Source organism: Cyprinus carpio, chromosome B3, assembly GCF_018340385.1.
Source record: "Cyprinus carpio isolate SPL01 chromosome B3, ASM1834038v1, whole genome shotgun sequence".
Lineage (NCBI taxonomy): Eukaryota > Metazoa > Chordata > Actinopteri > Cypriniformes > Cyprinidae > Cyprinus > Cyprinus carpio.
In genome coordinates, this window is record NC_056599.1 from 20,896,412 (window position 1) to 20,913,625 (window position 17,214).

Below are 17,214 nucleotides of genomic sequence, written 5' to 3' on the forward strand. Positions count from 1 at the left end.
AATAGAGATTCATCTCTTGGAGGAAACAATATTCTCATTAACTGGTTTATTCATTTATCTGAGTCTTTTGTGTAGCATGTGTCTGACAGCAAGGTGATTTACACTGCATTGTGTTGTGTATCATTAGGGACATTGCTAATAACGCTGCTGAAGGCCAACATCAATAACTTTTACCAAACAGTAGCCTGTTCTGAGTTATCATGGCCCAGGTTTATTTATGTTCATTGAATGTCATGACAGCAGCTAATACTGCAAATATGCACATGGCGAGATTTACTATGGATGCCTGTTTCCACCATCATATAAATAGGTAATTGCAACTTTTTTATCTTACAATTCAAACTTTATTATCGCAGTTCTGAGTTTATATCTCTGAATTCTGATTTGCTTCTTGCAATACTGAGAAAAAATAATTTTGAGATGTTAACATACAAATGTGAGTTTACATTCAAACTGGCAATTCTGAGAAAAAGTCAACATTGTGAGACATAAAGTCACAATTACCTTTTTCATTTTTATTCCAGAATTGCAATATAAACTTATAAGGGTGAGAGAGAAAAAACATAAAAATACATAATTGAGATAGCAAAGTAATGTCAAACTGTGAGCCAAACTCAGAATTAAAAAAGTCTGAATTGTGAGGCAAACTTAGAATTTAGAAAATAATTGAGATAAAAAGTCAGAATTGTGAGACAAACAGAATTAAAAGGTCTGAATTGAGAGATAAAAAGTCAGAATTGTGAGACAAACTCAGAATGAAAAAAGTGAATTGTGAAATAAATCAGAATTGTGAGAAACAATGTCAAAATTAAGAGATTTGAACTCAGAATTTAAAAAAAAAGGAGTCTGAATTGTGAGATATAAACTCAGAATTGCAAGAAAAAAGTCAGAATTGTGTGACAAACGCAGAATAAAAAAAATAAAAATAAAAAAAGTCACAATTACCTTTTTGTATTTGTATCCAGAGGTGCACTCTGGACTATCAGCCTTTGCAGATTACTTTGCTGTTCAGACCCCAAACTCTGGGGTTGTGTGAGGATTTTCATTATATAGCAGTAATTTAAAATGTTCCACAAGCATCCTGAGGCTTGATTATCTGCCTGTTTCGTCAGACATGCCGTGATGTCTGTTTATGAAAGCAGCACTGCTGGCATTATAACTTGTTAAAACTTAATGAGTATACTGTACTGTCAGAAAAAAAAAATGTGCAAAATTTGTGCCTTTAGAGGTACAACAGCTTGTCGCTGTAGTCTAAATAGTACCTTAACATGTACAGGCACAGCTAATGTATCTTTGAGCATACTGCCCTGCTGACAAGCTGTTGCACCCCAAAAGGTGTAATTTTTGTATAGTTCTTTTCTTGACAGCAAACTTTTTGTGCAGTTATGATGCAGAATTACCTTATTTTCTAGTTTCTAACTCAAAGCCAACAGAATATCTGCAAGAATCTGTGCAAAGTGACCTATGAAGAGGCTGAGGATTGCTCGATTTCACAAACAAACTTAAGTCTTTGGCATGAATTCTGTTTGGCTCATCAAAATGAAAATTGACAAAAAAAGCATGCATGATTATTCTTTTAATAAATACACCATCAGATCCTGCTATTAGTTGTGTGTTTTGCATCACTTTAGCTATAATTATGGTGGTGTGTTATGTCCATATGCAATGCTTTGCAAAACACAGGAAGGCACATAATGGGTAATTAGTTTCATTAGAGTTCTTATTACTAAAAAATAACAAACATCAATCCATGTAGGTTTGTGGGGAAGCTGAGGCCTATTCTAGCATCTTTGGCCGTAGACAGGGAAACATGGCCAATCTATCGCAAGACCTACTGATCTATGGACAATTTAATGTCTCTAATTCTCCCATGACAAAACATCTGGAAGTCACTTAAATGAAAATAGAAGCAACTTAATGCAATCATTAATATGTTCGATTTCTTGAGGGCTTTGACTGATTGAACGGTAATCACACTGAAGCTAAAAAGACTTCAAAAATGCTGAAAAGGTCCCTGTAGGTGCTACTCCTACACAAATAACACCTAACCACACATACTGTTTTTTTTTTTTTTTTTTTTTTATAAATTACATATAGGCTATATATCACATATCACACTAGAAATGTGTGCTGAATAGTTAGAGGGTGATTTGCGATCACTCTTAGCTGAAATTAGTATTCTGTGCATAAGATGAGCAGGAAAATAAAAGCTTTGTGTCATCTGTAAAGGATTTAGATAAATTACCTCCTGCAGAACATCTTCCGTCTACATATACCTGTTGTTTAGCCTCAGGGGGCTTATACAAACACTGTATTTTGTTCTACAGATTGACTTTATGTAATCAAATTCCTAAAGAATGATAATAATAAATCACAGATCTGAGGTTTAAATGTTCCAGACAGACTGTCAACATGACAGAGCCTCTGAATGGCATGTTCAATCATGCACTGTTGATATTGAAATATAGCGCACTAATAACATGTATATCGAAGGATGAGAATTTCTCTGTCCATCTGAAAGATTTGTCTGGGTAAAAACAAGTTAAACTCTATTGACATCATCTGTGTGCAGTCGATCAGGCTACCAGATAATATCAAACCAACTTGTGCCCCAGTGTGAAAAAGCAAACAACCTCCTGACAGTTACTGACACTTAAGGGGCGGACACGTTTGCCGTTGTGTGGTAAAATCCAGTCATGTGAGGATGAAAAATTTCTCAACACAAATTTTGCAACAAGTTCAAGTTGGTAGTTGATAAAAGTAAATCTGCTTGCTTTAAAAGTGAGTTGCGAGCTTTATACATTGCTACACTACGATAGACTTGGACCTTTCTGCCCTATTACCTTTCTGCCCATTTACCTTAGTATAGCTGAAATTCCGTGGGTCAATACAAATGCACGTGATCGGGAAGTGAAGGACAAGTCATGAGAAAATTTCACCATGCGAATTACGACATGATGACGTGACCGGACATACAGCCAAGTATGGTGACCCATACTCAGAATTCATGCTCTGCATTTTTAACCCATCCAAAGTGCACACACACAGTAGTGAACACACACACACCGTGAACACACACACACAGCAGTGGGCAGCCATTTATGCTGCGGTGCTCGGGGAGCAGTTGAGGGTTCAGTGCCTTGCTCAAGGGCACCTCAGTCGTGGTATTGCCGGCCCGAGACTCAAACCCACAACCTTAGGGTTAGGAGTCAAACTCTCTAACCATTAGGTCACGACTTCCCCTGAATTACGAATCAGATTCAAGTTTGTTGAACTTTTAACATTCAAATTCATCAGGTTTATCAATATAAAGGACAATTGACTACTTTGCCCACACAATTTTGCCAAAGCTGGGCTAATTTGACCAATAAAAACTATGAAAGTTGTGGCTCACCATTTTCCATGGCAACACTCTCCCTTTCATTATTATAAAATTATTTGGAACACTTTAGTTTGTCTGTGTGTGAAGACATTGCACAGCGCAAATCCGTGAATGAATGTTCCGAAGTGAGGTAAACTTCAACAGATTTCCCCTGCTCAGGGAGTAGGGAGCAATGAACAATGTGTAGGGACCATGTCAATGGGAACGCAGTTCATGCACAGAGCTAACTTCTAATGAGCTGATTATCTGAATCAGGTGTGTTAACAAAGAGAGACAAAATATGCAAAATATGCAAAGCTGGGGGGTGCGAGGACTGGAATTAAGAACCGCTGAGCTAGATCATAAACTAGGTCACAACCACTTCAGGGTGATCATTTTCATTGTTTATAGCTTTTTGTATTTAACCTTAAAATTCTTTAAGGGGACTAAGGCTCCTAAGGGAGTACAGGTTCAGAGAAGCCTGTGAGAATTGCTGTGAATGCTTCATGCTGAGATTATTATTTGTCAGCGGGGAGAAAAGAGGCATTGCAAAACCAAATGGCTGATGCCAATACCACATTCATCAGTAGAGCTGTTGGGCAACCGTTTGAAATGGCATTGATTTCCCCAGGCCTTTTTGTGTTTACAGTGCAGCACCCTTATCAGGGTATATACCTTTCAATTAGTCAGCAGCCTCTCAGAGGCAGTAAACAAGGGCGACAAGGGATTACATATGACTTGCCCTCAACATAACTACTGCCTGTGATTTACAAAACATGCAAAATCACTCTTTCAAAATTTCTGATTACTTTTGTGATGGAAGAGTCTGAGGGGTCCAACATACAGCTAAAACCTGACATAGATGACATTACGATGAAATCATTTTATACCAGTTAAAGCAGTTTGAAACGAGACATAAATTATGTGAATAAATGTGAGTATAATCAAACTAAATGGTCACAATTCTCACTATTTAACAAACCATTGACTACGACTTTTGTCTCAATAAACTACCAATTTGCTGCTAATTAATAGTTAGTAAGGTAGCTAAGTTTAGGTATTGGGTAGTATTAGGGATGTAGAATATGGTCATGCAGAATAAATGCTTTATAATTACTAATAAACAGCCAATGTGTTATTAACTGGCATGCTAATAAGCAGCTAGTTAATAGTTAGAATTGTTCCCTATACTAAAGTGTTACCAACTAAATTTTACTGGGAATATCCTGTCAGCCTCACATCTGAAATCTTAAATTAAATTTTGTGTGTGAAAATACAGTCATCTGAATAATTACAGGAAATCACTACAATAAAACGGCAATTAAAGAAACCAGTTTCCACTCCCTCAGTGAACTGCTCAAGCACATATTTAGTCAATTATTTCATAATATCCTGTTTACTCTGCAATGGGGATATTTATAAATTAAAGTATCATTAACATAAAATACTAAATCAGCTATTCTATTTGTGTTTTCACCATTTAGACAAAACAGAACAATTTAATAACTAATGACAGTCAAGGCAGAATATCAGAAAGATTCATGGTAAATATATTCCATAACTTAAAATAAATAAATATATAAATATTTAATCCCCCCCTTTTTTTAATTGAAGACATGATATCTTACCCCAAGAGCCTATTTTTACATTTTCACATAAAAATAAAAAAAGTCCAAATACAAAAACCTGTCTACAAATTTATAATTAAAAATATACAGAAAACCTTTGATATTTAACATAGTATATCATATACTACATATCATAGATTACTATTTTCCAGAAACACAAAATTTGATTAACCTCAAAACCACACATGTTGGTATTTGTGGGGACTCTCCATAGGTTTAATGGTTTTTATACCATACAAACTGTATTTTCTATTGCCCTACACATAAACCTACCCTTAACAGAAAGGTTTTGCATTTTTAGATTTTAGAAAACAGCATATAGTATGCTTTTCAAGCCTTTTGAATTATGGGGACACAGGCAATGTCCTCATAAACCACCTTCACATTGTAATATGTCATAACCATATCGTTATACAAATCTGTGTCCTCGTAAACCACCCAAACCAGTGCTTTTTATCTAACTAAATCTCACAAATGCTGTTATTCGGATGAAATTAACTGCATAGCCATTTCTTAAATGTGTTGAGATAAGATTTTCTGCCATCTATGGCTGAGAAAAAAATACGGTGTCATCATACCTTATTTTACCCACGTTTGACTCTACCCTATCAAATAAATAAATAAAAAGACAAACCAGCAACTAAAATCACATTTGCATTCATAAATCAGTAAACAAACCTTCCATCCTTAAATAATTAATGTTGCAATGATGGCATTGAACAGCAATGACATCTTACGCAACATGACCTTAGAAAGCCTTGTGACTCGACAATGTATGCAACAGAACAATTAAGCTGATTAAAGCTGGTAGCTTGTTTTTCTTAGAAGTAAATGTCATAGCAGAACCCCCACACTTGAGTTCATGCTTTATCTTCGAGCTCAAAGACAGCTCTTTTGTTCTCCGTGATGTTTGTTTATTTGTATTTCTGTTTATACGGGTGGTAAAAATGAATGTTTTTGTTAAACAAAATTGAGTTTCTTGCATCTTCACTTCTCTGTTTCTTCTTTACTTGGTCAAGGCACGAATAATCACATGCTGTCAAAATTGTATTTCTTCATTTGTTTCTTACAACCTAGACAGACATGCGTAGCCTTCGCCCGATAAAAGAGCAACTGTGGACTCGAGTAACAAGAAATAATAAAGGGACAGCAAACAGAAAAAAAAAAAAAAAAAACATTTCTATCAAATTAGAAACAGTGGATATCGTTGCGACAGTGGTCTTGATGTAGTCTTGTGATGATATATATATATATATATATATATATATATATAGAGTATCTTTGCAATATATAGAAACAACCTGATAGATAGATAGATAGATAGATAGATAGATAGATAGATAGATAGATAGATAGATAGATAGACAGACAGGCAGGCAGACACAGGTGATGTAATCCATTTAGACTTTATTGTTTTAATCTCTAAGGTCTGAGGTACTGGAGCAATTATACCTTGGAGTTAGAAAGCACCAACCCCTCTGGTTTCTCCTAATGAGAAAATAGTAAAGGTGATGTGACACCCCTTTGGTGTTTGTCCACATGGCAAGAAAGAGTTTGTCTACTAAAATTACTGTTTAACATTATGAGTAACTTCTTAGTAAGTATGGACATATGCTGTGGGTTTCTGAGTTTGTAGTGTGTACATGTTTGGTTAGCCTATTTTATTTTCTTCTTTTTTTTCTTTTGCATGTGCTTGAAACCCTATGAGGTTTGCAGATCTACCTTTGACATATTAAGAAAAAAATCATCACATTTTAGGGCAAATAAGGATAAAACATTCATCCTGTACAGCCCATTACGTTTGAGTAGCAAATTGAATTGCAAATGAAACAACTAAAAACATTTACATTCAGTCACAGATACTTTGCAAATTGGGAAAGTGTCCAGACTGGATATCTGCATGTTTTTTTCTTTTTCTTTTTTCGCCTATAATTATAGAATAAAATATAACACACATTAAGCAACGTGTCTGTATTAACACAATAACATGGCTCTCTCACATGCCATAAACAACCCATAGCACACATTCATTATTCTATTCCCTGTGGCAAAATTATAATGTTTCCGCTCTTAATGTTATTATTTAATAAATTTCGCATTATGATATAGGTGCATGCCCCGGAAGGGGGGCATGAAAATAATAACTACTAATAATCCTCCAAAAAAAATCTCTGAGCATGGATATTTATGACAGATATTTGCATACTGCCGCTAAGCTCAAATCTGATTGGACAAGGGGGCCCTAGGTCACGTGTGAAAGCCTAGGCTTAATAAACCAGATTAAATACCTTTTTATTTATTTATATGTAGATTCCAGGAGCTTGTCAACACATTTCTGGTATTACTTGTCTGCCAGTGGTCTTCATGTCCCAAAACAATTTATTCAAAAGCTTCACCTACAGTTTTAACACACAAGCTCTAATTTTACTTTTCATACTGTGACTGTATTCTGCGCCGATTAATATTGTTACATTGAATACTGAGGGGAGTTAAATTGAGAAATGCAAGCAAGCTCACTCATCACCCAGAACTGAGCCTCCTTTCATTATTTTCAGCCAAAGCACATTCTGCATGAATGATTTTGCCTCAGTTAATGAATTTTGGCTGAAACACTGTACATGTTGAAGAATGAATGGGTCAACTGAGGCTTCATTCATACTGATGTATAGTGATCCGAGAACCTCACATTTAGTTCGAGAGCAGAAAAGAACACAATCACATCTTTGAACTGTCTATCATCCATCATCAAAGAACACAGTGGGAACATATTAAATATCAGATAACATATGGCAATTACAGTGTTAATAAACCGCAGCACAGATGAAGAGCTCTGAAATGATGAGACATAGACAACAGTATAGCGACAACTCACATAATAAACCACCATGAATGCCTCTAGATCCTTTATATGTATGAAAATATCCCACTTATGATATTTGGGGAAGCAGAATCATGATGGCTGTCAACCAAATCTCTGAAAAGCGCTGAATTAAAAGCATGAAAGATCTTATCAACTTTAAATGACAAATCAACACCTCTCACATTTAACAAAAAGAAAACCGTTAGCTGTACTCTTATACAGTATATAATCTTATACTCTTATACTCTTATGCAGAAAGTGACAAAAACACTTTTTTTCTGTACTCTCGTTGTTCTTATTTTTTCAAATGGGATCCAGAAAGCATGTAGAAGAGCCATACGCTGCCTCAATGGGCTCATAATGGCTGCCATTGTACTGTGACCCTTTCGGCTTTTCTATGAAGGATAGAAAAATAAAAAGGATAGAAGAAAGGGGCTCTCAGTTTTATGATGCATCCCTGATACATCAAGAAGCCAACTGAGATGCAGAAACACATAGCAAACGAACACCACAAGAAGACAAAACCGTCTCCACACGTGAGAGAGGATGACAAGTTCGAGAAAACCGTATTGTAAAGCATGAAACTGACACATGCACAGTTAGAACAGCTTCACAACATTTTCTCCGTTAATAATTTACAGTGTTTTGGCAGTAGACTTCAAAATGGCGAATGGGCAGAGAGAGAATGCGAGAGCATGCCGAGGCCGTGCGCATCTGCAGTTCCTCACATGCTTGTGTTTTCATGTTTGTCTTATTTTTACAAGTGACTGTCCCGACAGGTTCACAAGCTTCTGCTTTCCTTCATGAGTCCAGAACAAACAGATGGTATTTGTGAGAAACTTTGCGGTCCTCGTGTTTCTCGAGAAGCTTCTTGGCTTCCAGTTCTCATGCTTGTGCCAAATGATGACATGTCGAGAAAAAGCAACATAGACTTTCCCTCGTTTTACTCTGTCCTTCACCCATTACAGTGGAGTGGCCCGGCTCCCCCTGTTGGTGTGGAGGGGTTACGGTGCTCAGCAGGCAATCTCCTCCAGCGTGCCCAGGGTTGTCTGGAGGGGAACGCTGACCGTGTGGCTAATCGATTCCGAATGGTTTACCACTGGATCACAGGTACTCTGAGAAAAACACAGATGTTATCGTTCTTAAAACTGAACGCCTGAGGCACAACACCGTCATTCCACGCACTGGGTTCATGATATCTAAATAAATGATTTGAAGCTTAGCAGGCAGTTATTTTTTACCACATCCTCTCCATGACTCTCTTCCTCCTCCTCTCGGTTCAGCAGGTCCAGCAGTCTCTCCTTCACCACCTGCCAGCACACATCACAAACCACCATCTCATTCACTGCCAAATCAGGTCTCAAACTGCTGGCCTCAGAACAGCTTTGTAGCTCTGCCAGCACTGTGTTAATCAAATCAGCGACATGGGTTGCAGCCCAGGGCACTGACCACCGAGGGATCACGGGATCAGGAAATCACATAGGAACTGAAAATGGTGATTTGGATTGGGAAAATCACGCAATTTGGTCTAGCTTTCAGTTCAACGGCTCTGCAGATCCCCATGTTGGCAATGGACGAATGACTTCAACTTCACCCGTCTCAAATGCCACAGGAATGGACATTTTTTTGTTGGAGCTAATAAAATAGTCTGAGAACTTTCATAAATCAAAATAAACTGAACTTCTTGATGGTGATGTCAAGATTGTTTCCAACTTAGTGACTTAATTGCTAGATTTTTTTTTATTTTCTGAGCCCTTTAGAGATTTATTTATTTATTAATTTTTTCCAAAAAGCAGCTAGCGGCAAATCTAGCGACTTCTTGGACAAACTCGTCTGTACTGCCAGCTGCCGCAAAAGCTCTTCTCTCTGCATCTGCTCTGTTCAGTCAGTGGCTGAGAGGAGCAACACATTCAGTTAAAATACTGTAGATATTCTGTTGCTTCTAATCCGAGTGATCATTTTACATGTTAATATAGCCAAAACATAGCTGAAAAACAGCACAGCCATTGTCTTTTTGTGTAGTTGATTTTGATAACGTCTTGATTATAAATCAGGATTTTAGAGCAGATTAACCGCTTGGAAGGGAGTAGTCTTAATGGGCTGTGTTTTAGTCACTATTTAATATTCATCTCATTGTCGGACAACAGAAACTGAAAAATATATAAATGAAAACAGTTGTTTTGGGCTTTCATTTGCCTGTATTAAAATACTGTATGTGAGCTTAGAGAGTAGTAGAAAAGCAAACAGATGTAAAAGGTTGTCAGAATACAAATGTGATGCAACAGTATCATGAATATGCTAATTAGCGTATGACATCATTTAACAACTTTTTGAGCAGGCTTTACTACTTTCCATTGAAAATCTTTGGCAACAGTGAATGTCAATGCCTGTTTGATAGTGGTTTTGAAATCTTTGCTTGAATAAAATTTCTTTATTGGCATCTATTTATAATCACAAATACACAAAATGTTCTTTGGGAAACCAGACATGGTTCTTCTATGACACTGCTGTGAAAACCACAATTTGGAATTTTTGTTTTTAAGAGTCTAGTAGATTTAGATTGAATTTGATTAATATTCATATGTAAAATAGTTTAGAGATGACAGAATTTTCATTTTTGATAACAAATATCCATTCAGACACTCACTATGGTATTCACTATGACCACAATCACTTCTCAGAGCAGCCTGTTTATCGTTGTTGAGACTTCTGTGCTTTTATTGATATAACTTTTTGGTCATGTGAAAATCTTAGGCTAAGTCTGATCTTAATACGGTAAGGCCTAGCTCATGAATATTACTTAGGTCACATTACTAGGTTGCACTACTAGGAGAGGATGTGAGGCTGACCTAATCAATATGCATGAGCTCTAGTATGATTTATAATATCACACACTTGGGAGAGGTGCCTTTGCCCTGGACTAGAGGAGGCTTAACATGCCCCGTGGACATTATTGAGTCTTTTGAATTAAAAAAAAAAAAATAGAAAAAAAAAAATAGCTGGCTAATAGGTCAGTTCTTAAGATGACCATGTTTTTAAAGCTAAAATCTCATTGGCCATGTATAGTTCTCATGCATTTCCAATGAAGCTAAATGCTTTAGTGTTTCTTTTATTTTTATGTGCTTTGTTAACAGCTGCAAAAAGGCTTAAGATCCAAAGAGGCTTAAGCTTCTGAATTTTTTTTTTTTTTAGATGAAATATGTCATTTTTAAGTGATCTTGCATCAAAAATCCATTAAAACAGGACAGTACGGAATGCAAAATGAGGGTGTGTGTGTGTGTGTGCCCCCGAGGGTATGAGTGGTGTAAGGGCTTGTGCTGGCTGCTGTCCATAGAGCAAAGAGACCAGCAGCAATGCAGAATTAATGAAGGCTCATTATGATGAAACTCTCCATCAGAGTGTCATTCATTCTACACAAGAGACAGACTGAAGTTTTCAACAGCCATCACTGTGTCTGGTGGAATCTGTGTGTATGTGTGTGTTTCTCTGAATACATTTGCATTTATCATGTCTGAGTGTGTTTATTACAGTGTGTATAGTGTCTCCTGTGCCTCTGAGTCTGGACACCTAACAGCATGTTTGTGTGCCAGACAGGGTCCAGAATTAACACTCAACAAATGCCAAATGCATGTAAAAATTGGCTTCGGTGAGTAAATACATATATACGTTTCTTGCCAGTGGCTGGTAACTAATAAGAATAATCACATATGCAGAATGTCTTGCAATAGTAAATAGGATTGCAAAGGGCACATATCACATTTTTGACAGAGTGATGCAGACTCATTTTGTACATCACCATTCAAAAGTTTGGGGTCGCTAAGATTTTTTTAAATGTTTTGGAAATAAGTCTAACCATGACTTATGCTCAACAAAGCTGCATATTGCTTAAAACATAGTAAAAATAATATTACGAAATAATGTTAAAATTAAAATAACTGTTTTCTCTTTAAATATATTTAAAAATGTAATTTATTTTTAAAACAAAAATTTATTTGCTGCTCAAAAAACATGTTTTATTATTATCAATGTTGAACACAATCATGCCAATCTTTTGTAACATTGTAAACGCTTTTACTCTCACTTAAGATTAATTTAATAAAAGTATAAACAGAATCAACATAAAATCTTACTGACCACAAACTTTTGAATGGTAGATGCTGCAATTTTGTGACTACAAGAAAAAAGCAGGTAAATAAACCCATTATGATGGTGACAAATTATTGAATAAATATTTCAAAATAAATACTTATAAATATTTTTTGTTGACAAATTATTTAATAAATATTTCAAAATAAATACTTATATATATACCTGTATATACATATATATATATATATATATATATATATATATATATATATATATATATATATATATATATATATATATATATATAGTATACTTTCTCAATTTACTTCGCAGTTCATTTTGAACCCTGTGTTTAGATGTTGACATACCTCATATGCATAATCAAATAGCTCTAGTATGGTCAGGATACTTGCACCGATAAACAAGCCCATCTGACCACCAATATCACCTGCAACATAAATATATTTATGATTTAGAGGAACAGAGAGAGAGAAAAGATGAAAGACACATATTCATGCTGCAGTGTGCTGTTACCTAGCAGACCCGCCACCTCGTATGCTTTCTTCTGCTCTATGGTCTCATAATTCAGAGCCTCAAAGAACACATCCAGAACAAGGATATTGTCCCTGCATCAACAGAACACAAAGAGAGATGTTTTGAAGTTATATTCAAATTCATAACCAGAAAACAAGCCTCCTGCAAAAAAAAAGTGATTTGTTTGTTCACACCAGAAGCAAATAAGTGGTACAACCTGACACAAGCAACGCCCAAGCAGAAGATTTTTGATGTTTAATACTAAGCTAAGTGGAGCAGGATTTTAAACCAATGAGATTTCACTGTGGGCAGAGCTAGCCAGCGTGATGAAACAGAAATAAAACCACATAACCAATAAAATGTCATGGCTGTTTAGGACAGAAGTGCAGTCAATAAAAATGGTTACAAACAATATATCTGTTAGCTCTAGTTAGTGTGCACTAGTGGACATCTACCCTAACATTTTATCCAGTTTGTCACCTGATTAGGATACAGTTTTTCCTTTATTACACATGCACACACACCGTTCTCACAGCAGTCTCAAGAACAGGCCAAAGGCAAATTGGCAGTTATTGGATGCTAGTTGGTAAACTGCATGAGGGCTAACCTCCAGATCCTGAGAACAATTACACTAGCATTATCTCAACCATTCATTACGCCTCTATTATGCTGCAGAGATGAATGATCTTGGCATGACCGATAATTTGCGTGTATGTGTGGAGGAGTTAAAGTAAACAAGTTTTTTTTTTTTTTTTTCAATCATCATAAAACGAAGCAGTCTAGAAAAGCTTATCTCTCTAGTGGGACACCAGAGTGATGATATGCTGTCTGCTTTATGCTGATTTAATTGACTCTGTGCTTGAGCAACATCTGTGTGTGTGTGTGTGTGTGTGTGTGTGTGTTGTGTGTGTGTGTGTTTTGTGTGTGTGTGTGTGTGTGTGTGTGTGTGAGAGAGAGAGAGAGAGAGAGAGAGAGAGAGAGTCAGTATTCCCAATAGCTCCATGTCTCAGACACATCAATCACAAGCTTATCGCTATGACGATGAACTAATGAATGGAGAGGATGTGATATCTGTCACTATATTGAAGAACAACTCCCTGAATCTTCCTGACACAAAGCAAAAGTGTTCCCAACTTGTCAGCTAAATGTCTAGAGGAGAAATAAATATGTCTGAGAGCCACATCAAATGTCCTGGCATCCTAATGTTGCTTTTATTGTAGAGAAGCACATCTATAAACTGAGGCAACATTTCGACACACATTAAGTAGGACAACAACACACAGGGGGAGTTTCTTTGAAACAAGTAAAGCTTTCTCTCAAAATACAGCGTCCGTTTCCTCGTGTCACAACCAGGGTTGTGAATCATTTGTAGTGGAAAAGCAATCCCAATTCAATTATAATCAATTTCCTCAATTTGTATTTGAAAAATTATCTTTTTAAATGTGAATTTAGTATGTAAATTAAGATATAATTCAATTTAAAACAACCCAACTGTTTGTAATTTTAATTTTACTTTTCATTATGAATTATCAATAATCGTTACCAAACAAAATATTGTGCTTTCCAGAAGCATTACTTTTTTCACATTATATATATATATATATATATATATATATATATATATATATATATATATATATATATATATATATATATATATATATATATATATATATATTAGGGGTGTAACGATACACATATTCATATTGAACCGTTCGGTACGCATTACAAACCAAACCATTTAATTTGTTGTACTAATCCTATTACATTTGGAACATAAAAGAGCTTAAAGTGTGTGAAATATAATGTTCTCAGTGCCACTGCGCTCAACAAGGCAGCCCAAACGATGTAACAGGCATCGTGCTGTCTGCCCAGTGGCGTAACGTTAGCAGATGGGCACGCAGGACACACACTGCAAAAGGCCCTGCAATAACCTCCCCTTGCTGGGTTGCAATGAAAGACGATGATCTTGTATCAACGATAGCCAGAGATATTGTCAAAAACATCAATTGTTGGCAATATTAAGATATTTGGCATTTCCAATTAATGTAGGCCTGTTACATTCTTATTTTTATTAGGCCTATTATTACTATTATGAAGTTACTTTTATTATTAAATTAAAATTACAATTAATTCGCACCGCAATAATTACCAAATAACTGACGTGCTGTGAGGATAACAAAAGATTAGGCTATATATTTACTCCTCAATTAAAATGTATTTAAAAAAGGTATTTTAAAACAGGTCTACACAATGAAATATAGGCCTATGATTAAAATATTCACACTTCAGTCATGAATAAAAATCAATGAAATAAAAAGCTTTTATTTCAAGGACCGACTTTCAAAAACAACCTGATTAACACAAAATATGTTTCTTCAAATTTTTTTTTTCATTGTCTAATATTAGAAATAGTTAGCTATATGCTAGATAAGTCTCTCATCGTATCTGAGAGAATATGTGGCATCAGATGCCAAAAGCTCCGTCATTCTGTTTTATTTTCACTTCCTGCTAGTGAATTGAAATATAAACAAGACGTTCACCAGCGTAACTCATGCACAAGTTTGCATGTTGCTTGTGTGTGATATCCAGTGGCTCGCCTTCATGGTTTAAAACAGAAATATTTCCAACATTGCGACGTAACCAATTACCACTTGTACTGAATGTACCGAACCGTGACACCACTGTGTTGTATCAAACTGAACCGTGAATTTTCGTTACAGCCCCTAATATATATATACAGTTTCCACAACAATTATGTGGCACTGAACACTGGAGAAATTCAGCATTGACATAAAAGGAATAAATTACATTATAAAATATATTAAAATAGAGAATGTTTATTTTAAATTGTAAAAATATTGCTGATTGTATATACAGTAGAGACTTATCAAAATAATAATAATAATAATAATAACCCTCTTCCTGTCATTTCACTTTAACATCCTGTGATTCAGTTTAATTCAAGCTTGTGAATAAATTGAAGTAAATTTTTAATTTCAGAACTTTTCTTAAGCTTAATAACAGCACAGCTCATCCCTGCTAGAAAAGTGCAAGCTTGTGATCATTAACAAGCTCCATCTCTGTGGTCTTAATATGAGGTGGAACATTAACTGGTAATTTTGCAAATTGGTGGCAGTAATGAGGTAAAAGTTAGAACTCGTAAAAGGTATTACAAGGACAACAATTAAAAAGTTTGGAAAGTGGTGAAAAACTTGCAACATACTTAAAAAATATGCTTCAGAAACCTTTTTGAATGCTGAATTCAAAGCCATTTGATTTATTTGAGGGGAAAGTGGGAGGTGTGTACTCACGTTATGTACTTCTCCGACCGGTTGAACTTCTTCTCCAGGTAGCGGGCAGAGGTTTTACTGGGGATCTTGACCATGGAAAGCTCTTTGTTGTATCGAGTCATGTTACAGGGGCTCCTGCAGATGCAGTTTGTGCCTTCAACAGCTGACAGAGCAGCTATGGAAAGAGGAGAGGAAAAAGAAAAGAGAAAAGGGAAATGGGGAGTGAGGGGAGAGGGTAAATGGTAGATGGGGGGAATGGATGTATGTTTCTTTCTGCAGGCAGCATTTCTACGGTTGTATGTATGACATTCCTCAACTGACAACGTAAAGAACATGAGGTCGTCTTATCCTTCTCTGCACATAGAGACTCTTTGCAGTGTCTTCACACATACAAACACACACACACACACACACACACACCCACACACACACACACACACACACACACACACACACACACACACACAATGATTGGAGTATAATTCAACTTTTGGCCTTGTCAGAAGACTTTCAAATCACTGCTGTCAACTCTTGAAGGCTTGGAAAAATATTATGTGTTGCACTTTTGATTACCTTTAGAGAGATACTGCAAGCATGATGAAAACCACCACTATGAATCTGATAAACTGCAAGGATCACATTGTCAAAGTGCTTTCTAACATTCTAGAGAAAAACTAAAGACTGATTGATTGATGGGTGAAACATATTTACTTTAAAAGTATTTATCTTGAATAAACTTGCTGACAGTGAATGATAAAGAGACTCAATGCTTCAGTGAAGACTCTGTGACCTGCTAGTCAAAGTATAAGCAATGTGTACAGGATTTCAATTGGAATGCCAATCATAGTTTGGAACCAAACCTAAAGCATCCTAATAGGATCAAATAAGAATTCTCAAAGCCCCTACTGGATATAAAGAAATTCATATCTGATTCCTGGAATCCAACTGGGTCTTTATCACACTCCCATTTATTGCATTGGAACTGTGATTTCCATCAAGTGTCTTGCAGCTGGACAGTTCAAGAAAATCACAGGGGAGATTAAAACCCCTTAACAATTCCTTTTAAATTCCTTTTGATATCCTACAGGGGCATTTCATGCTATTGTTAATCATAATAGCCTTATTTATTCTAAAAAAAAATAAAAATTCAATGGCAATCTGGGATTTTTTATTATTGTTATTTTTTGCCTAGAATAAAATTAGTTTCATAACCAACTCCTTACTGTTTCTTATTTCCCATTTTTGTACATGTAAAATAACAAAAGAGAATAATTTGCTCTTCTCTTCTCTGTTGCCAAGGGCTGGAATCTTTTGCTCTTGTCTGTGCCTTCCTCAGATTTCTAATCAGCTCATAACTTGCATGACCTGGAGATGGAATCTGACCTTTCACAGAAACACTTTAAAATTCCTCCTTCCCTGACCTTTTCCATCTCCACCTCTGTTTCTTCT

At 35.9% G+C, this 17,214-nt stretch overlaps 1 protein-coding gene across 1 annotated transcript in view; it reads right to left on the reverse strand.

The window, feature by feature from the left end:
• Positions 1-6,379: 6,379 nt before the first annotated feature.
• LOC109052060 (acid-sensing ion channel 2-like) overlaps positions 6,380-17,214 on the reverse strand; it is a 48,509-nt gene continuing 37,674 nt past the window's right edge. The window contains exons 5-9 of the mRNA XM_042720194.1: positions 15,787-15,940; positions 12,473-12,564; positions 12,307-12,386; positions 9,091-9,159; positions 6,380-8,964 (exon numbers count right to left, since the gene is read on the reverse strand). Coding sequence (XP_042576128.1) covers positions 8,863-8,964; positions 9,091-9,159; positions 12,307-12,386; positions 12,473-12,564; positions 15,787-15,940 — 497 coding nt within the window. The 3' untranslated portion in view covers positions 6,380-8,862. The remainder of the gene's footprint in view (positions 8,965-9,090; positions 9,160-12,306; positions 12,387-12,472; positions 12,565-15,786; positions 15,941-17,214) is intronic.